The sequence below is a fragment of the Heterodontus francisci genome, chromosome 5 (genome assembly GCF_036365525.1).
Source record: "Heterodontus francisci isolate sHetFra1 chromosome 5, sHetFra1.hap1, whole genome shotgun sequence".
Lineage (NCBI taxonomy): Eukaryota > Metazoa > Chordata > Chondrichthyes > Heterodontiformes > Heterodontidae > Heterodontus > Heterodontus francisci.
The window spans coordinates 88,703,174-88,724,771 of NC_090375.1; the positions used below are offsets into that span (position 1 = coordinate 88,703,174).

At 42.8% G+C, this 21,598-nt stretch overlaps 1 protein-coding gene and 1 long non-coding RNA gene across 5 annotated transcripts in view; one reads left to right on the plus strand and one right to left on the minus strand.

The window, feature by feature from the left end:
• The window catches only part of tatdn1 (TatD DNase domain containing 1), a 67,877-nt gene extending 56,484 nt beyond the window's left edge, over positions 1 to 11,393 (plus strand). For all 4 annotated transcript variants that reach the window (XM_068031739.1, XM_068031741.1, XM_068031740.1 and 1 more), the window contains 2 exons: positions 6,484 to 6,610; positions 10,339 to 11,393. In XM_068031739.1, coding sequence (XP_067887840.1) covers positions 6,484 to 6,610; positions 10,339 to 10,441 — 230 coding nt within the window. In that variant the 3' untranslated portion in view covers positions 10,442 to 11,393. The remainder of the gene's footprint in view (positions 1 to 6,483; positions 6,611 to 10,338) is intronic.
• Positions 11,394 to 11,609: 216 nt separating this feature from the next.
• On the minus strand, positions 11,610 to 14,348 carry LOC137369566 (uncharacterized). The gene is made up of 3 exons (XR_010974970.1): positions 14,202 to 14,348; positions 12,024 to 12,266; positions 11,610 to 11,686 (listed from the first exon to the last, which is right to left on the minus strand). It is a non-coding gene; the product is annotated as an uncharacterized lncRNA (long non-coding RNA).
• Between the last annotated feature and the right edge of the window lie 7,250 nt (positions 14,349 to 21,598).

Below are 21,598 nucleotides of genomic sequence, written 5' to 3' on the forward strand. Positions count from 1 at the left end.
GGTCAGAGAATATGGAGTCAGAGGACAAGTGGCAGGATGGCCAGCTAGCTTCAAGACAGAAGCAGATAATGGGAGTAAAGGGTGGCAAAAGGTGGGAAGTGGTTTTCCACAAGGATAAGTGCTGGGACCACTGGTGTTCACAATTTACATTAACAATTTGGACTTTGGAATCAAAAACAATTTCTAAATTTGCTGATGACACCAAATTTGGGGAGAAGCCAATACTGAGGAAGACTAACAAATTACAGGAGGACATTAATAAACTTGCAGAATGGGCAAATAATTGACAAATGAAGTTCAACACCGATAAATGTGAGGTAGTACCTTTTGGTAGGAAGAATAAGGAGGTTGCTTATTACTTGTGTTATGACCAGGTGAGAAGGAGTCTAGGGGTTCCCTCTCAGCCTTTTCCTGGTTTAACCGTAACCGGGTTTAATTTTAAAACACTGTTTTTAGCTCCCTCTTAGTGAATCCTTGTTCATTGCTCCAATTGTAAGGCAAAGAAATCAAACAGGTTTCCTTGCAGCGAGGCAATATGGGTGGAGCTCAGGAATAGGAAGGGTGCAGTCACGATGTTGGGGGCTTTCTACAGGCCTCCCAACAGCCAGCGGGAGATAGAGGAGCAGATATGTAGACAGATTTTGGAAAGATGTAAAGGTAACAGGGTTGTAGTGGTGGGTGATTTTAACTTCCCCTATATTAACTGGGACTCACTTAGTGCTAGGGGCTTAGATGGGGCAGAATTTGTAAGGAGCATCCAGGAGGGCTTCTTGAAACAATATGTCCAACTAAGGATGGGGCCGTACTGGACCTGATATTGGGGAATGAGCCCAGCCAGGTGGTTGAAGTTTCAGTAGGGGAGCATTTCGGGAACAGTGACCATAATTCCATAAGTTTTAAGGTACTTGTTGATAAGGATAAGAGTAGTCCTCGGGTGAAGGTGCTAAATTGGGGGAAGGCTAATTATAACAATATTAGGCAGGAACTGAAGAATTTGGATTGGGGGTGGCTGTTTGAGGGTAAATCAACATCTGACATGTAGGAGTCTTTCAAATGTCAGTTGATTAGAATCCAGGACCAGCACGTTCCTGTGAGGAAGAAGGATAAGTTTGGCAAGTTTCGGGAACCTTGGATAATGCGGGATATTGTGAGCCTAGTCAAAAAGAAAAAGGAAGCATTCGTAAGGGCTGGAAGGCTAGGAACAGACGAATCCCTTGAGGAATATAAAGACAGTAGAAAGGAACTTAAGCAAGGAGTCAGGAGGGCTAAAAGGGGTCATGGAAAGTCATTGGCAAACAGGATTAAGGAAAATCCCAAGGCTTTTTATACGTATATAAAGAGCAAGAGGGTAACCAGGGAAAGGGTTGGCCCACTCAAGGACAGAGAAGGGAATCTATGTGTGGAGCCAGAGGAAATGGGCGAGGTACTGAATGAGTACTTTGTATCAGTATTCACCAAAGAGAAGGACTTGGTGGATGATAGTCTCAGTCATCTCATTATCAAAAAGGAGGAGGTGTTGGGTGTCTTGCAAAGCATTAAGGTAGATAAGTCCCCAGGGCCTGAAGGGATCTACCCCAGAATACTAAGGGAGGTAAGGGAAGAAATTGCTGGGGCCTTGACAGAAATCTTTGCATCCTCATTGGCTACAGGTGAGGTCCCAGAGGACTGGAGAATAGCCAATGTTTTTCCTTTGTTTAAGAAGGGTAGCAAGGATAATCCAGGAAATTATAGGCCGGTGAGCCTTACGTCAGTGGTAGGGAAATTATTAGAGAGGATTCTTTGGGACAGGATTTACTCCCATTTGGAAACAAACGAACTTAGCGAGAGGCAGCATGGTTTTGTGAAGGGGAGGTTGTGTCTCACTAATTTGATTGAGTTTTTTGAGGAAGTGACAAAGATGATTGATGAAGGAAGGGCAGTGGATGTTATCTATATGGACTTCAGTAAAGCCTTTGACAAGGTCCCTCATGGCAGACTGGTACAAAAGGTGAAGTCACACGGGATCAGAGGTGAGCTGGCAAGATGGATACAGAACTGGCTCTGTCATAGAAGACAGAGGGTAGCAGTGGAAGGGTGCTTTTCTGAATGGAGGGATGTGACTAGTGGTGTTCCGCAGGTATCAGTGCTGGGACCTTTGCTCTTTTTAGTATATATAAATGATTTGGAGGAAAATGTAGCTGGTCTGATTAGTAAGTTTGCGGACGACACAAAGGTTGGTGGAGTTACGGATAGTGATGAGGATTGTCAGAGGATACAGCAGGATATAGATCGGTTGGAGACTTGGGCGGAGAAATGGCAGATGGAGTTTAATCCGGACAAATGTGAGGTAATGCATTTTGGAAGATCTAATGCAGGTGGGAAGTATACAGTAAATGGCAGAACCCTTAGGAGTATTGACAGGCAGAGATATCTGTGCGTACAGGTCCACAGGTCGCTGAAAGTGGCAACGCAGGTGGATAAGGTAGTCAAGAAGGCATACGGCATGCTTGCCTTCATCGGTTGGGGCATGGAGTATAAAAATTGGCAAGTCATGCTGCAGATGTACAGAACTTTACTTAGGCCACACTTAGAATATTGCGTGCAATTCTGGTCACCACACTACCAGAAGGACGTGGAGGCTTTGGAGAGGGTACAGAAGAGGTTTACCAGGATGTTGCCTGGTCTGGAGGGCATTAGCTATGAGGAGAGGTTGGATAAACTCGGATTGTTTTCACTGGAACGACGGAGGTGGAGGGGTGACATGATAGAGGTTTACAGAGTTATGAGCAGCATGGACAGAGTGGATAGTCAGAAGCTATTTCCCAGGGTGGAAGAGTCAGTTACTAGGGGACATAGGTTTAAGGTGAGAGGGGCAAAGTTTAGAGGGGATGTGCGAGGCAAGTTCTTTACACAGAGGGTGGTGAGTGCCTGGAACTTGCTGCCGGGGGAGGTGGTGGAAGCAGGTACGATAATGACGTTTAAGAGGCATCTTGACAAATACATGAATAGGATGGGAATAGAGGGATATGTTCCCGGAAGTGCAGAAGGTTTTAGTTTAGGCAGGCATCAAGATTGGCGCAGGCTTGGAGGGCCGAATGGCCTGTTCCTATGCTGTACTGTTCTTTGTAAAGGTAGAAGTTTATTAATCTTAAACTCTAATCTGGTTAATGGCTACGAATATGCTACACGACAACGCTAGCATGCATACGCGATAAACACACGCAGATAGAAACAGAAAAAGTAGAAGGAATAAAGCGGAAAAGGTTGAGGCAATATCTGGTAGTTACAGTCCTTTAAGTTCAATGTGGAGTCTTTGGTTGCCGATAAGTCTTGCAATTCGTTGGGGCCCGGTTCAGGCTTCAACTTGTTCCGATGTAGGACTCTTTTCTGTCTTGAGGTTTATGTGTCTTCCGTGGGTCCAGTGGCTTGGGAGAAGCGAGAGAGAGACTTCCTAGTTCCAACTTCAGTTACACACTGCCTTCTGATCCTTTCTGTGTGGCACAATTCAAAAAATCCCAGGTTGCCCAGCAGGTTAGTCATGTGACTAGCTCCTTATTTGGAACACTCCTGCACGGTTTGTGGATTGTATTACCTTAGCAGTCTCTGGATTGCGCTTCCTTACACCTTCAATATCTGGTGATCAAAATCCATTTGTGTTAATTGGAGCAGGAATAGTCCTTTGTCTCCACAAGCAGCATCTCTTAGTCTGCAAATGTCCTTCCAGTCCAGTGTCTGGTGATCTTCAAACAAGTCATTTCTTCACTCCAGCAACAGTTTAAAATCAATGTTCATATGACAAAATTAATATGCCTCATTCTTGGCAGTTGGGGGTCTGCATGACACTTGGAAGGTGCAAGTCTCGGTGGGGTAGCGGAACAAAGGGATCTCGGAGTACAAATACACCAATCACTAAAAGTTGCCCTGTAGGTTAGCAAGGCCATTTTTTTTTTTAAATAAGCAAATCAAACACTGGATTTTATTTCTAGAGGGATAGAATTGAAGAATAGGGAGGTTATGCTAAATCTGTATAGAACCTTAATTAGACCATACTTAAGTACTGCGTACAGTTCTGTCACCATATTATAGAAAGGATATAGAGGCACTAGAGAGGGTGTGGTGAAGATTTGCAAGGATGATACCAGAAATGCGTGGGTATACATATCAGGGAAGGATTAATGGGCTGGGTCTCTTTTCTCTTGGGGGGGAAAAAGGAAGGTTGAGGGGCCTTTAAAATTATGAAAAGTTTTGGTAGAGTGGATAGAGAGAGAATGTTTCCACTTGTGGGGAAGAGCATAACTAGAGGCCATCAATATAAGATAGTCACAAAGAAATCCAATAGGGAATTCAGAAGAAATTTCTTTACCAAAAGAGTATGAGAATGTGGAACTCACTACCACAGGGAGATGTTGAAGCAAATAATATAGATTAATTTAAGGGAAAGCCAGATAAGCATATGAGGGAAAAGGGAGTAGATGGGTACGATGATAGATTTAGATGAGGAAAGTTGATTGTAGACTCGAGTTGAGCATAAATGCCGGCATGGACTGGTTGGGCTGAATGGCCTGTTTCTGTGCTGTATATCCTATGTAGTCAGTCGATAGAGCTGGCTAGAAAGTATTTGATACCTTATACTGGAATCTGATCTGGAACAGGTAAAATTTCAATGGCAAGCCAATTTGAGTTCATAAATGCTTTTTATTTACAGTAATAGCTACAGATAGGTTGTTTCACAATGCAGAGTAGCTAATATTGATTCATTTGCTTTTTGGCATTTAACTGCTGGATGTGCAGAAGACTGACACAGACTGACACATATTGCCCTTACTACCTGAACTATTGCCAAAGTAAAATTACTGTATCCTTACTGTGGTAATAGTTACAAAAATTTCTGTGTTCATACTGTTTGGACAATACAATAACACTGTTGCATTTTTCTTGCCTGTTTTCTCTCTATCTCCTGCATGTATTGATTTTTGATTGGGGTGAAGTTCTACGCCATTCACCCTCCAGTACTTCACCGATGTGGCCATTATTCAAGTGTGAGTTAAGAAAATGAGCATCAGCATGCTGTTCAACTGCAGGAGCATTACAATCCTGTCCTTTCCCATGAAATCAGATAACTCGGCAAAGACTGGGGATCAAATCTGGAACCTTCCTAGGCTTAATGGCTCAGCTATTTTTCAAGTAAACTCACTGAGCCATTGTGAAGAGCCATTGTGTCAGTTTTCTTCCACTAATTTTCACTACTTCTCTCCTGAGGCTGTGCCTCATGCTGGAGTATGGTTCCCTGAATTTCTGACAGCTGTCATTTTTATTGTGTCAGTACCAGTACCAGCAGACTATTTTTTACCAATTGGGGGTTGTGCCCAGTTGTGTCCTGAGTGAAATCAGCTAACGAAGCAGACTTGAAAGATTCTGGGCACTTTCTAAATTGTACAGCTCTGCACATATTGCCCTTACTACCTGAACTATTGCCAAAGATTGCAATTTGAATTTTTGGTAAATTTTTGTGCTTATTAAAACAGGATGGCAGTAATGAAATGGTATGTTAGTCTTTATTGCAAAGGGGTTGGAGTTCAAAAGGAATTTCTGCTGCAATTATACATAGAGCTTTAATGAGACTTCACTGGAGTACTGGGTGCAGTTTTGGTCTGCTTATCTAAAGAAGGCTGATTTCTGGGATGAGAGGATTGTCCTATAAGGAGAGATTGAGTAGAATGTGCCTATACTCTGGAGTTTAGAAGAATGTGAGATGATCTCTTTGAAATCTATAAAATTCTTAGAGGGCTTGAACAGGGTAGATTCTGAAAGACTGCTTGCCCTGCCTGAAGAGTCTAGAATTAGGGGTCATAGTCTGAGGATAAGGGAGAGGCCATTTAGGACTGAGATGAGGAGAAATTTCGTCACTCAGAGGGTTGGAATTCTCTACCCCAGAGAGCTATGAATGCTCAGTCGCTGAGTATATCCGACTGAGATTGATAGGTTTTTGGACACTAAGGGAATCAAGGTTTATGGGGATAGGGTGGGAAAGTGAAGTTGAGGTAGAAGATTAGCCATGATCTTATTGAATGTCATTGCAGAACAGAGGGGCTGTATGGCTTACTCCTGCTGCCATTTCTTATGAAGAATAGAAGTTATTGAATTCAGTATCAGCATTGAGCATTCTTAGGCCAAATATATTAAGGGTTGGCTGCAGTACAGAGCTCTTTCAGAAGGGCCCCAACAATACACCACAACAACCACAAAAGGGCACCTATTACTGCTTCTTTATGGTTGAATTAGAGGCAAACTCATTTCATATAGCATATTTATTATTAGCAGAAGAAGCTTAGGGTTGGTTTAAACCCAGGCCCCAGAAGTGAAAAGATCTTTTTCACTAACCGTTTTTTTAATTAAGTGTCTGGATTAGAAACTGAGAAGATCTTGTACTGCGCAGATGTTTGTTTGGTTCTAGCTCTTTTAAGCCTTTCATGTAATTATTTATTTATATTCTTTCTTTGAAAGATGCACCATGGTGTGGAGTAAAGACCACACATGCAGGTGCTAAATTTGTGAAAACAACCTTTCCAACAAAGAAGAAGTGGGAAGAGGGATACTGCCTAAAGGACAGGAATGAACCGTGCCATATTATGTGAGTACCGAGTAGAATTCCCACATAGCTGACTCAAATGCTCAACATGTTTTGTGCCTGTGCATTTATCAAGACTATCTCAAGATGATTATTGCAAATGAGAGACCATTAGGGGCATATTTTCAACATACCGCATATACTCGAACTTAATGTGTGAACAAGAAACAGTTATTCAGCATGCTCCATTAGTCAGATTGTATTTGACATTCAGTTGCATTACTTTGTTTCTGAGTTGGGGAATATATTTAGTTTCCTTCCCTGTGCTTCATCCAAGGTAGAATGCAATGCACTAGGCATAATTGGTTCACAAGTTGCTAAATCTACAAACAAGAAGTTATTTCTGAAGTTCACTTTATAGTCTCTGTAATGTAAAATGATCTCTAATTCTTAAAGTATCATTCTCTGATCCAGGGAATCAGGTACACAGCTACAAATTGGGGACAGGTACTCAAAAAAAAAAATTAAAAAAAATTAAAAAAAAAAAATTTTCAGCTGTTCAGTGCATGCCAATTTTCCTGATTTAATAGAGAATTTTTCTATCTATCATACAAGTAATGTGAACATGTACACTTCTTTAGACACCTTTATTCCTTCCTCCTATGTTCCTTTTACTACACTTGCCTCCTCACCTAAATTAATTCTACCTAAACTTACCTTTGCGTCTTCTCAGCTCTTAGTTCCAATGAAGGTGGTACTGCCTGATGTGTACTTGGCCTCTTGCGTCACCTGGCTCAGCTCAGCTCCAGTTCCTACAAAACAGCCCCAGCACTTAAGCAGGTTCCCTGTCTTTCCCCTCCCTGTACTATGCTGCCCTTCTCATCTTTTCCTGACTATCGTCTCTTGCTGCTCCTACTTCATACGAACATAGTAAATACGAACGTACGAATTAGGAGCAGGAGTAGGCCGTTTGGCCCATCGAGCCTGCTCCGCCATTTAATAATATCAAATGATCTGATTGCGGCCTCAGCTCTAACTTTCCTGTCTACCCGCTATAACCTTTGACTCCTTTGTCAATCAAGAATCTAACTATCTCAGCCTTAAAAATATTCAATGACCCTGCCTCCACTGCTCTCGGGGGAAGAGAATTCCAAGAACTAATGACCCTCTGAGAGGAAAACATTTCTTCTCATCTCCATCTTAAATGGGAGACCCCTAATTTTTAAACTCCCATAAGGAGAAACATTCTCTCAGCATCCACCCTGTTAGGACCCCTCAGAATCTTATGTTTCAATAAGAACACCTTGTTCTTCTAAACTCCAATGGATACAGGCCCATCCTTTCTTCATAAGATAACACCTTCATCCCAGAAATCAGTCGAGTGAACCTTCTCTGAACTGCTTCTAATGCAAGTAAGGAGATCAAAACTGTATGCAGTGCTCCAAATGTGGGTCTCACCAACACCCTGTACAGCTGCAGCAAAACTGCCCTACATTTATATTCCATTCTCCTTGCAATAAATAACAACATTCCACTTGCTTGCCAAAGTGGACAAGTTCACATTTTCCCACATTATACTCTAAATCTTTGCCCACTCACTTAACCAATGTATATCCTTTTGTAGACTCTTTGTGTGCTCTTCACAACTTGCTCTCCTACCTATCTTTGTGTCATCAGCAAATATAGCAACCATACTTTTTTTTTTATTCGTTTGTAGGATGTGGGCATTACTGGCTAGGCCAGCATTTATTACCCATCCCTACATGCCCTTGAGAAGGTGGGTGAGCTGCCTAACCACTGCAGTCCTTAGGGTGGAGGTACACCCACAGTCCTGTTAGGAAAGGAGTTCCAGGATTTTGACCCAGTGATAGTGAAGGAATGGCGATATAGTTCCAAGTCAGGATGGTGTGTGGCTTGGAGGGGAACTTGTAGGTGGTAGTGTTCCCGTGCATCTACTGCCCTTGTCCTTCTCTGTCGCGGGTTTGGAAGGTGCTGTCTGAGGAGCCTTGGAGAGTTACTGCAGTGCATCTTGAAGATTGTACACACTGCTGCCACTGTGCATCGTAGCGAAGGGAGTGAATGTTGAAGGTGATAGATGGGGTGCAAATCCAGCGGGCTGCTTTGTCCTGGATAGTGTCGAGCTTCTTGTGTATTGCTGGAGGTGCGCCCATCCAGCTCTCCAAGTGGAGAGTATTCCATCACACTCCTGACTTGTGCCTTGTAGATGGTGGAAAGGCATCAGGGAGTCAGGAGGTGAGTTACTCACCACAGAATTCCCAGCCTCTGACCTGCTCTTGTAACCCCCAGGATGTTGATAGTAGGGAATTCATGATGGTAATACCATTGAACATCAAGGGGAGATGGTTAGATTCTCTCTTGTTGGAGATGGTTATTGCCTGGCATTTGTGTGGTGCGAATGTTACTTGCCACTTATCAGCCCAAGCCTGGATGTTATCCAGGTCTTGCTGCATGTGGACACGGGCTGCTTCAGTATCTGAGGAATCACAAATGGTGCTGAACTTTGTGCAACATCAGCGAACATCCCCACTTCAGACCTTATGACGGAGGGAAGGTCATTGATGTAGCTGCTGAAGATGGTTGGGCCTAGGACACTACCCTGAGGAACTCCTGTGACTGAGATGATTGAGCTCCAACAACCACAACCATCTTCCTTTGTGCTAGGTATGACTCCAACCAGCGGAGAGTTTTCTCCTTGATTCCCATTGACTCCAGTTTTGCTAGGGCTCCTTGTTGCCATATTCGATCAAATGCTGCCTTAATGTCAAGGGCAATTGCTCTCACCTCATCTCTGGAGTTCAGCTCTTTTGTCCATGTTTGGACAAAAGCTGTAATGAGGTCAGGAGTTGAGTGCTTGTATGTAAAGATGCCATGGGAAGAAAAGGGAGTTTTGGGGGTGATTGAGGAGTGGACCAGGGTGTCGAGGAGGGAACTGTCCCTTTGGAATGCTGAAAGGGGAGAGGAGGGGAAGATGTGTTTGATAGTGGCTTCATGCTGGAGGTGGCAGAAATGGCGTATGATGATTTGTTGAATACAGAGGCTGGTGGGGTGGACAATGAGGACAAGGGGAACCCGATTGTGATTCTGGAAGGGAGGGGAAGTGGTGAGAGCAGAAGTGCAGGAAATGGAACGGACACATTATTGACATTGTGGCTCTGTCAACCACAATTGAGGGGAGACCTCGATTGAGGAAAAAGGAAGACATATCAGAAGGGCTAATATGAAAGGTTGCATCATCAGAACAGATGTGACGAGACTGAGAAACTGGGAGAATGGAATGGAGTTCTTAAAGGAATCTGGGTGTGAGGACGTCTAGGCACGGTAGCTGTGGGAGTCAGTGGGCTTCTGGTGATTGTTGGTTGATAGCCTAGCTCCAGAAATGGAGACCGAAGTCAAGGAAGGGAAGAGTTGGAGATAGACCATGTGAAGATGAGAAAAATGTGGAAATTGGAAGAAAAGTTGATAATATTTTCCAATTCAGGGTGAGAGCAGGAAATGGCAGTTATACAGTCATCAATGTACCAAAAAAAAGAGGTGAGGGAGGGGCTCGAGTAGGACTGAAACAAGAAATGTTTCACATATCCCACAAAAAGGCAGGCATTGCGAGGACCCACGTGGGTATCCATAGCAACACCTTTTATTTGGAGGAAGTGAGTAGAGTTGAAGGAGAACACAAAATCTGAGTATAGGTTTAGAAATTTATAGTTTTCCAATATTAACAGTCTCTCATTACCAATTATATTAGTCCCTACTAATTCATTTTTCCTTCATAGTCAAGTATTGGAGATAATGGCTGCTGTGCGAGAAGAGGACGCACGTGAACTGAGCAACACTATGTACAATAATACTGTGAAGTTGTTCTTTCCTGATAGTTGATCAACAAGCAGATCATTCTGATCAATTTGTTTTAAATTGAAACAGGCAGCTGGCAATAACACTCATTTTCAGGGGTACTACTCCCTAATTTATTTTGTTGTTCATACTGAATGTTGAACTCAATGCATGAGCTACTATAGAGTCGATGTGAATTTACCCTCACGATTGCCATACGTTTTCTGTTAAAAGTGAGTGAAATGTGCTCACTTTGGTCACATGGGAAGATCCTTTTCAAAAGTTGCAATTTAGATAGGAGGGAAAAATTAACTGTACCTGAGATGCATCGATGGCAGCTTCCCTCCAGTGCCTACCTGAACTGTCCAAAAGTATAATTAAACTGACATAATATTCACTAAAGTACCTTAAAGTGGGATTTTAAAAACTATATAGTACTTCAATGTACAAAATCAGCATATTGTATTGTTGTATTATAATCCTGATTGCCTATAACTTTATTGTAATACATCTCTGCCACAGAGATCAGTATTGAGTAGATATTTAGCTCTTATTATGTAAAGAATAAAATGGTCCAGGATAAATTATGGTTGGCTTGTTTGGTTTGGAGCAGGATGCATGGCATAGTCCAGAACAAACAAGGGACTATTACAATTCTATCTGATCACTTTTAGCGAATACTGGACATGCACATATATGCATTATGATCTTAAGATGTATTGTAAAGCCTCATGCTGAGCAGACTGTTGTAATTTAAGATTGTGGATATATGGATGAAGATGTTATGTCACAGTTTTGTTCTAGTCCCCAATGAGACAAAAATATAAATGGTTGAAGAAGATGTAGAACAATGCAGTTATCATGTTGTATAAAATCCATGTTAATGTCCTGACATTGTGACAAATTTACTTCTGGTATCTTGATGTATGGGAAAGTATTACTAGATTAATATGATAATCATTTGTTTGAAAATAAAACTCTTGTGCTTAACAATGAAGCATTCCTTTGTGCTCAGTATCTCTTAAAGTTGCATGTTCCACATGTTCAATCAAAAATACAGTGACATTTTGAAACAATGTTTTTTGATATTATCGATAGGCACCATATAATTGCAAGTTCAATTACATTTATTAGAAATGTCCCAAAGAGCTACATATACAATGGACTGCATTTTGCTCTCAATGGTGAACAAAGGATGCCAGCTGTTCATTGCACTTGCTATGAGATTTTGCACTGGAACTTACTATAAAATCAGTGCGTAGAAAAGGTGCAGCACCGTCTACAGGGGATCTGTGTGAACAAGGCAAAAAGTTCTTTAATCAGATTGTAGAATTGTTAATGAGCAGCACAGAGTCTGAACCAGGAAATGCCAATTAGAATATTTAATTCTATGTCAATTAAGCAGGTACTACAGAAAGCAAAATCAAGAGGGAAAGCAAGGTTGGATTAAGAGATAAGGATAAAATTAATGAAGTAAAAGTTTAAAATAATTGCAGATTTTTTTTTAAATCTCCAAAAATTGAAATCTGAAGGAATAACAAGCCACATTTGTTAAAATTAATTTTCAGTGCCAGAAAAGCTGTTTGACAGTAATTAAGACTTCTCACACTAGAAAAAGGGTACTTACACTGGAATGGACTGGTGAGTTTACTGGGTATATATCACGCAAATACAGCAACGTCACATCATTCCATGTATTTCATAAGTATCACGCTGAGAGACATCAGCTTCTGGAGGAGCAGGGCAAGTTGGAAAGCAGTTTCCAGATTTCCGTGTCGAACTGTGTGCGCAGTCATGGGAAGTTCCTGTCCGATGTGAAACTCGAGTAACGATGAGTGATGCTAGCTGCATGTTATCTCTGCAGCAAAATCTGGTCCATTAACAAATAAATACAGTGAAGACAAACAATTTAGCATAATCCTATCCTATGAACAGCAATCAACACATTTTTACAATTATATTAGGCAAAAAAGAGGGTGGTCAGGAGCAATGTGGGTCTCTTGAAAACTGATAGTAATATCAATGAAAAGGAAATGGTGGACATGCTTAATAACTTTGTGTCTGTATTTACAGTAGATGAAGAGCATGCTGGACGTCCCAAGAAAATTAATATTGAATCTGGAACCAAAATTAATGGAAACAAAGTAGCAGTAATTAAGAAAATAGTGGCATTAGTGACAAATCCCCAGGTCCACATGGTTTTGATCCCAAGGTTTTAAAGGAAGGTGAGAACATTGCAGATGCCCTAACTATAATCTTAGAAAGTAGAAAACATAGAAAAATAGGAGCAGGCATAGGCCATCCACCGTTCAAAAAAGATCATGGCTGATCGTCTAATTCAGTACCCTGTTCCCACTTTCTCCCCATATCCCTTGATCCCTTTGGCATTAAGAAATATATCTGTCTTCTTGAATATATTTAATGACTTGGCCTCCACTGCCTTCTGCAGTGGAGAATTCTGCAGGTTCACCATCCTCTGAGTGAAGAAATTTCTCATCTCGGTTCTAAATGGCATACCCCGTATCCTGAGACTGTGACCCCTGGTTCTGACTCCCCAGCCAGCGGGAACATCCTCCCTACATTTAGCCTCTCTAGTCCTGTTAGAATTTTATAGGTTTCTATGAGATCCCCTCTCATTCTTCTAAACTCTAGTGAATATAGGCCTAGTCGACCTAATCTCTCCTCATACATCAATCCTGCCATCCCAGCAATCAGCCTAGTAAATCTTCTTTGCACTTCCTCCATGGCAAGAACATCCTTCCTCAGATAAGGAGACCAAAACTGCACACAATACTCCAGATGTGGTCTCACCAAGGCCCTGTATAACTGCAGTAAGACATCCTTGCTCCTGTACTCAAATCCTCTTGCAATGAAGGCCAACTTACCATTCGCCTTCCTAACTGCTTGCTGCACCTGAATGCTTGCTTTCAGCGACTGGTGTACCAGGTATCGTTGTATCTCCCCCTTTCCCAATCTATCACCATTCAGATAATGATCTGCCTTTCTGTTTTTACAACCAAAGTGGATAACCTCACATTTATCCACGTTATACTGCATCTGCCATGCATTTGCCCATTCACCCAACTTATCCAAATCACATTGGAGCCTCTTTGCATCCTCCTCACAGCTCACATTCCCCCCCAGCTTTGTGTCGTCTGCAAACTTGGAAATGTTACATCTAGTTTCCTCACTCAAGTCATTAATATATATTGTGAATAGCTGGGGCTCAAGTACTGATCCCTGTGGTACCCCACTAGTCACTGCCTGCCACCCGGAAAAAGACCTGTTTATTCCTACAAACTGTTCTCGATTCAGGAGCTGTTTGTTTAGATTGGAAAATTGTACATGTCACTCTGCTATTTAAGGAAGGTGAGAGAGGTGTTATGATCCCCATGGAGATCAACAAACCAAAAGAACCAAATTTACCGAATGACCACAAATGGACAAGATTTCACTTTTATAACTTTTACTTTAGCAATCAAACCAAAATCAACATAGATTAAACCAGAATTAACAGACAAATCACTGACTGTTACACATTAACTATCAGATAGAACAAGGATAGATCTCATGGATTTTCTGGGCAGTCCACTCAGCATATACGGCACCAATTACAGCCACAAAATTATTCAAAGCTCTGAACTTCCTCGGATAGATCCCCAGCTCCTTTCTTCCAAGATGCAGCCACCGATTCTCATCCGATAGTAGTTCCCCTTCAACCCAAACTCCCAAAATGGCACACTTCTCCAGAACCTTCTCAACTCTGCTTATGTCAGTCTTGATGGCATGGATCTACCAGTATTACCTTTATCTGAGCCCTTCAGTGGTAATCCTTTGCACTGTACGGCTGGTTCTGGTTAATCAGTTACTTTAAGTAACAGAAACAGTTCCTGAATCCAGCCTTCACTTTCTTCAACAAACACAAGAAATGCTGGAATCACTCAGCAGGTCTGGCAGCATCTGTGGAAAGAGAAGCAGAGTTAACGTTTCGGGTCAGTGACCCTTCTTCGGAACTGACAAATATTAGAAAAGTCACAGATTATAAACAAGTGAGGTGGGGGTGGGGCAAGAGATAACAAAGGAGAAGGTGCAGATTGGACCAGGCCACATAGCTGACCATAAGGTCACGGAGCAAAGGCAAACAATATGTTAATGGTGTGTTGAAAGACAAAGCATTAGTACAGAATAGGTGTGAATACACTGAATATTGAACAGCAGCAAGTGCAAACCTGAAGAAAAACAACCTGAAAAAAACAGTGGGTAAGCCAACTGAACAAACTAAGATGAAATGAAATAAATGCAAAAAAAGATTGTAAAAAATGTAAAAAGGAATGTAAAAAAAAGGAAGAAAAAATAACTAAAAATGAAAGTAAAATGGGGGGCTGTCATGCTCTGAAATTATTGAACTCAATGTTCAATCCAGCAGGCTGTAGTGTGCCTAATCGGTAGATGAGATGCTGTTCCTCGAGCTTGCGTTGATGTTCACTGGAACACTGCAGCAATCCCAGGACAGAGATGTGAGCATGAGAGCAGGGGGGAGTGTTGAAATGGCAAGCAACCGGAAGCTCAGGGTCCTGCTTGCGGACTGAGCGGAGATGTTCCGCAAAGCGGTCACCCAGTCTGCGCTTGGTCTCCCCAATGTAGAGGAGACCACACTGTGAGCAGCGAATACAGTATACTACATTGAAAGAAGTACAAGTAAATCGCTGCTTCACCTGAAAGGAGTGTTTGGGGCCTGGGATAGTGAGGAGAGAGGAGGTAAATGGGCAGGTATTACACCTCCTGCGATTGCAGGGGAAGGTGCCCTGGGATGGGGACGAGGTGGTGGGGGTAATGGAGGAGTGGACCAGGGTGTCGCGGAGGGAACGATCCCTTCGGAATGCTGACAGGGGAAGGGAGGGGAAGATGCGACTGGTAGTGGCATCACGCTGGAGGTGGCGAAAATGGCGGAGGATGATCTTTTGGATATGGAGGCTGGTGGGATGAAAAGTGAGGACAAGGGGAACCCTGTCACGGTTCTGGGAGGGAGGGGAAGGGGTGAGGGTAGAGGTGCGGGGAATGGGTCGGACACGGTTGAGGGCCCTGTCAACCACAGTGGGGGGAAATCCTCGGTTGAGGAAAAAGGAGGTCATATCAGAAGCACCGCCATGGAAGGTAGCATCATCAGAGCAGATGCGTCGGAGACGGAGAAACTGGGAGAATGGAATGGAGTCCTTACAGGAGGTAGGGTGTGAAGAAGTGTAGTCGAGGTAGCTGTGGGAGTCGGTGGGCTTATAATGGATATTGGTAGACAACCTATCCCCAGAGATGGAGACAGAGAAGTCGAGGAAGGGAAGGGAAGTGTCAGAGATGGACCATGTAAAGGTGAGAGAAGGGTGGAAATTGGAAGCAAAGTTGATAAAGTTTTCTAGTTCGGGGCGGGAGCAGGTGCTCTTCCCAGCACCGCTTCACTTTCTTCAGCCTGCCTGCACTCCACCCCTGTGTGATCTGAGCTTGGATGGCTCTGTGTCTTTTTTATCTGGTTCCAACCAGTATCAGTTTCAGTTTTAGTTTCCGTATCATTTAGGGTCTGTCTCCAAAAAAAAATGAGCTTTGAAACCAACATTCAACAAGTCATCTGTCCAGATAACAGTTGGCACACACTCCCCCATTGGTCCCACAAATTGCAGATTCCATCACACCATGGAATTATAGACCTGTTAGCCTAACAGCTGTTATTGGGAAACTACTAGAGTCTATAATTAAGGATAGGGTGACCGAACACCTTGAAAATTTTCAGCTTTTGAGAGAGCCAGCATGGATTTGTAAAGGGCAAGACATGCCTGTTGAACCTGACTGAAATTTTTGAAGAGGCGATTATAGTAGTAGACAGGGGAATGTCTATGGATGTTATTTATATAGACTTCCAAAAGGTATTTGAAAAAGTCCTTCATAAGAGACTGTCGGCTGAAGTTGAATTGAAGGCAAATTATTGGCCTGGTGAGAAGATTGACTAAGTTGCAAAAGACAGAGAGTAGGTGTACTGGGCAGATACTCTAATTGGCAGGATGTCCCACAAAGATCTGTGTTGGGCCTTCAACTATTTGTTGTATTTATTAATGACTTAGATGATGGGATGATAAGACAGCCATATGTCAAAGTTTGCTGTTAACACAAAGATTGTAAGTGTAGACAGAAACATAAAATTACAGAGATATTAATAGATTGTGAATGGGAAAACTGTGACAATTGGATTTCAATGTAGGCATTGAAAATTCCATTTTTATCTATCTAATCTGAGCCAAAGAATCACCTGCAATGGCTTCGCTTCCCATTCCTGCACTGTTACCTCTGATGTCCCCTAAGGATCTATTCTTGCCCCCTCCTATTTTTCATCCACAAGCTGCTCTTGGTGACATCATCTGAAAACACTACCAGTTTCCACATATACGCTGACAACACCCGACTCTACCTCACCACTGTCTCCCTTGATCCTTCCACTGTCTCTAAATTGTTGGACTGCTTGTTCAACATCCAGTACTACACTGGCCTCCAAAGCACTGCTGCCCGTGTATGACTTGCACTAAGTTTCATTCAGCCATCAACCCTGTGCTCACTGACCTACACTGGCTCCTAGTTAAGTCAGGCCTTGATTTTAAAATTCTCATCCTAGTTTTCAAACCCCTCCATGGTCTTGCCCCTCCCTCTCCCTCATCTCCAGCCCCACAAACCTGCAAAATATCTGCACTCTTCTAATTCCAGCCTCTTGAGCATCCCTGATTTTAATTGCTCCATCATTGTTGGTTGTGCCTACAGCTCCAAGGCTCTAAGGTTTTGAATTCCCTCCCTAAATCTCTGCCTCTCTTTCCTCCTTTAAGATGCTCTTTAAAACTGACCTCTTTGACCAAGCTTCCCTAATACATCTCCTATGTGGCTTGGTGTCAAATTTTGTTTCATAACACTCCTGTGAAGTGCCTTGGGACATTTTACTACATTAGAGGCAAAATGTTGAAGATAAGTGTGAGGTCATTACTTTGGACCGAAAAAGGATAGATCAAGGTAGTTTCTAAATGGTGAAATGCTAGAAATAGTGGAGGCCCAGAGAGACTGTAGGGTCCATGTACATAGATTATTAAAATGTCATGGAGCAAAGACAGGTATGGAATTAGGTCACAGATCAGCCATGATCTCATTGAATGGCAGAACAGGTTCCAGGTCCTAATTAGATGAATGATGAGATTTTGATTAGGACACCATAAAAATTCCCTCCTTTTATTGTACCATGTGATCCTCAACATCCACCTGAACCACAGGAACAGACAATATCTTGGCTTAATGACTCATTTGAAGAATTACATCTGACAATGCTGCAGACCCTCAGTATCACACTGATGTGCCAACCTAGGTCCTGGTGTGGGACTTGAAAACATAAGCTTTCAACTCAGGTCAGAGTGGTGCCAACTGAGTCAAGCTGGTACTTATAAATTTGCTGGTTTTTGTTGTTTTTTGTACAAGCACTAGACTAGCAAATAGTGTACTGCTTGTTTCTGGTATCTGAATTAATATCCTGTTTTTCTTTACCTGGCAGTCTAGTTAATTAAGGAGCTAAGGGAAAACTTAGTGGATGATCCATCTTGGCCTCCTCCTGAGATTCCCAGCATCACAGATGTCAGTCTTCAGCCAATCTGATTCACTCCACGTGATATCAAGAACGGCTGAAGGCATTCTGGAAATTGTACTGAAGACTTGTGCGCCAGAACTCGCCGCGCTCCTAGCCAAGCTGTTCCAGTACAGCTACAACATTGGCATCTACCCAGCAATGTGGAAAATTGCCCAGTTATGTCCTGTGCACAAAAAGCAGGACAAATGCAACCTGGGTGGCTTAACTGCACATGGGGGTACAGGAAAGACCGGAAGAGCCATAGTGATAGGTGTTTCAATAGTCGGGGGAACAGACGTGTTTATGTGGCTGCAGATGTGAATCCAGGATGGTGTGTTGCTTCCCTCGTGCCAGGATCAAGGTTATCACTGAGAGGCTGCAGAGCATCCTGAAGGGGGAGGGTGAACAGCCAGCAGTCATGGTCCACATCGGAACCAACGACATAGATAGAAAGAGGGATGTGGTCCTGTAGTCATAATTTAGGGAGCTAGGTAAGATATTTGCTTAGCAAGCAGGACCTCAAAAGTAGTAATCTCCAGATTACTCCCAGTGCCACAAGCAGCTGAGTATAGACATAGAAGGAAAATGACAGATGAATGTGTGGCTGGAAAGATGGTGCAGGCGGGAGGGCTTTAGATTCCTGGGACATTGGGACTGAATCTGGGGGAGAGGGGACCTGTACAGGCAGGATGGGTTGCAACTGAAGAGAGCTGGGACTGAATTCCTTGCGGGACGTTTTGCAGTGCTGTTGGGGAGGGTTTAAACTAGTTTGGCAGTGGGATGGGAAAATCAGAAATGAAAATGGAAGGCAGAATATTACTGGATGAGGCTGGAAGACAGAGGAAACAAAGGTTAGAAAATAAAAAAGAGTTTGGCTCAAGGGTATCTATTTCACTGCAAGGAGTGTAGCAAATAAAGATGCGCTGAGGGCACAGATAGACTTGGCAGTATGATATCATAGCTATTACAGAAACATGGCTTAAGGAGGGACAGGAACAGGGTTTTCAGATGCGATAGGGAGGGGGATAAGAAAGGAGGGAGAGTGGCAATTTTGGTCAAAGAAACTATTAACAGCTGTGAGGAGGGATGATATGTTGGAAGGTTCATCAAATGAGGCCATATGGATTGAGTTAAGGAACAAAAAGGGGCAATCACACTGCTGGGAGTGTACTATAGACCCCCAAACAGTCAGAGGGAGATAGAAGAGCAGATATATAGTAAATCTCTGAGAAGTGCAAGAAAAATAGAGTCATTGAGAGATACAGCACTGAAACAGGCCCTTTGGCCCACTGGGTCTGTGCTGACCAACAACCACCCATTTATACTAATCCTACATTTAATCCCATATTCCCTGCCACATCCCCACAAATCTCCTACCACCTGCCTACACTAGGGGCAATTTACAATGGCCAATTTACCTGCAAGTCTTTGGCTGTGGGAGGAAACTGGAGTACCTGGCAGAAACCCACGTGGTCACAGGGAGAACTTGCAAACTCCACATAGGCAGTACCCAGAACTGAACCTGGGTCGCTAGAGCTGTGAGGCTGCAGTGCTAACCACTGTGCCACCCCATAGGGTGTAATAGTAGGGCATTTTAACTGCCCTAATATTAACTGGAATAGTTTTACTGTGAAAGGAATTGAGGTGCATTCAGGAGAATGTTTTTGCCCAGTATGTATCAAGTCCAACAAGAGAGGGCACAGTTTTAGACTTAGTTTTAGGAAATGAAGATGGGCAGGGGAAGGAGTGGCAGTGGGAGAGCATTTTGGTGGTAGTGATCATAATTCAGTCAGTTTTAACATAATTATGGGAAAGGACAGAGATAGAACAGGAGTTAGAGTTCTCAACTGGAACAAGGCCAATTTTACTGAACTGAGGAGTGATTTAGCGAAAGTGGACTGGAAACAGCTACTTAAAGATAAATCAGTGTCAGAGCAGTGGGAGGCATTCAAAAGGGAGATTCAAGCAGTTCAGAGTAAACATGTTCCCACAAATCTAGAGCCACATGGATGTCAAGGAGCTTACAGAGTAAGATAAGGCAGAAAAGGAAAGCTTATGTCTGACACTGAGAACTCAATACTACAGAAAGCCAAGAGGTGTATTGAAAGTGGAGGGGTGAAATCGAAAAGGAAATTAGGAAAGCAAAGAGAGGGCATGAAAAAATATTGGCAAGCAAAATCAAGGAGAACCCAAAGATGTTTGATCAATACCTTAAGAGTAAGAGGATAACTAAGGAGAGAGTAAATCTCATAAAAGACAAAAAAGGTAACCTTTAATAGCGGAAGGTTTGACCATCATTTTCCAGTCCTCACTAGATTGGAGAACTGCTAACGTTGTACCTCTGTTTAAAAAGGGAGTGAGGGATAGACCGAATAATTATAGGACAGTCAGTCTAACCTCAGTAGTGGGCAAATAATTGGAATCTATTCTGAGAGATAGGATAAACTGTCACTTAGAAAGCCACAGGTTAATCAAGGATAGTCAGCATAGATTTCTTAAGGGAAGATCTTATTTGACAACTTGATCGAATTTTTTGAAGAAGTAACAAGGAAGACAGATGAGGGCAGTGCAGTTGATGTGATCTACATGGATTTTAGCAAGGCTTTTGACAAGGTCCCACATGGCAGACAGGTTAAAAAAATAAATTCCCATGGGGATCCAGGGAAATGCAGCAAGGTGGATACAAAATTGGCAGAAAACAAAGGGTAATTGTTGACGGCTGTTATAGCGACTGGAGGGCTGTTTCCAGTGGAGTTACGGAGGGCTCAGTACTGGGTCCCCTGCTTTTTGTGGTATATGTTAACGATTTGGATGTAAATGTAGGGAGCATGATCAAGAAGTTTGCAAATGACACAAAGATTGGCCGTGTGGTAGATAGCGAGGAGTATAGCTGTCCGCTGCAGGAAAATATTGATGGTCTGGCCAGATGCGTAGAAAAGTGGCAAATGGAATTCAACTCGGAGAAGTGTGAGGTGATGCATTTGGGGAGGTCAAACAAGGCAAAGGGATGAATATTGGGAAAATACTGAGAAGTGTAGAGGAAGTGACGGACCTTGGAGTGAATGTCCACAGATCCCTGAAGGTAGCAGGACAGGTCGATAAGGTGGTTAAGAGGGCATATGAAATCCTTTCCTTTATTAGCCGAGGTATAGACTATAAGAGCAGGGAGGTTATGCTGGAACTGTATAACTCATTGGTTAGGCCCCAACTTGAATAGTGTGTGCAGTTCTGGTCACCTCATTACAGAAAGGATGTAATTGCACTAGAGAGGGTACAGAGATTTACAAGGATGTTGCCAGGACTGGAAAAATGCAGCTATGAGGAAAGATTGGATAGGCTGGGGATGTTCTCCTTGGAACAGAGAAGGCTGAGGGGAGATCTGATTGAAATGTACAAAATTTTGAGGGGCCTGGATAGAGTGGAGAAGGGCCTATTCACCTGAGCAGAGAGATCATTGACTAGGGGCATAGATTTAAAGTGATTGGTAGAAAAAATAGAGGGGAGATGAGGAAAAACTTTTTCACCCAGAGGCTGGTGATGGTCTGGAACTCACTGCCAGAAAG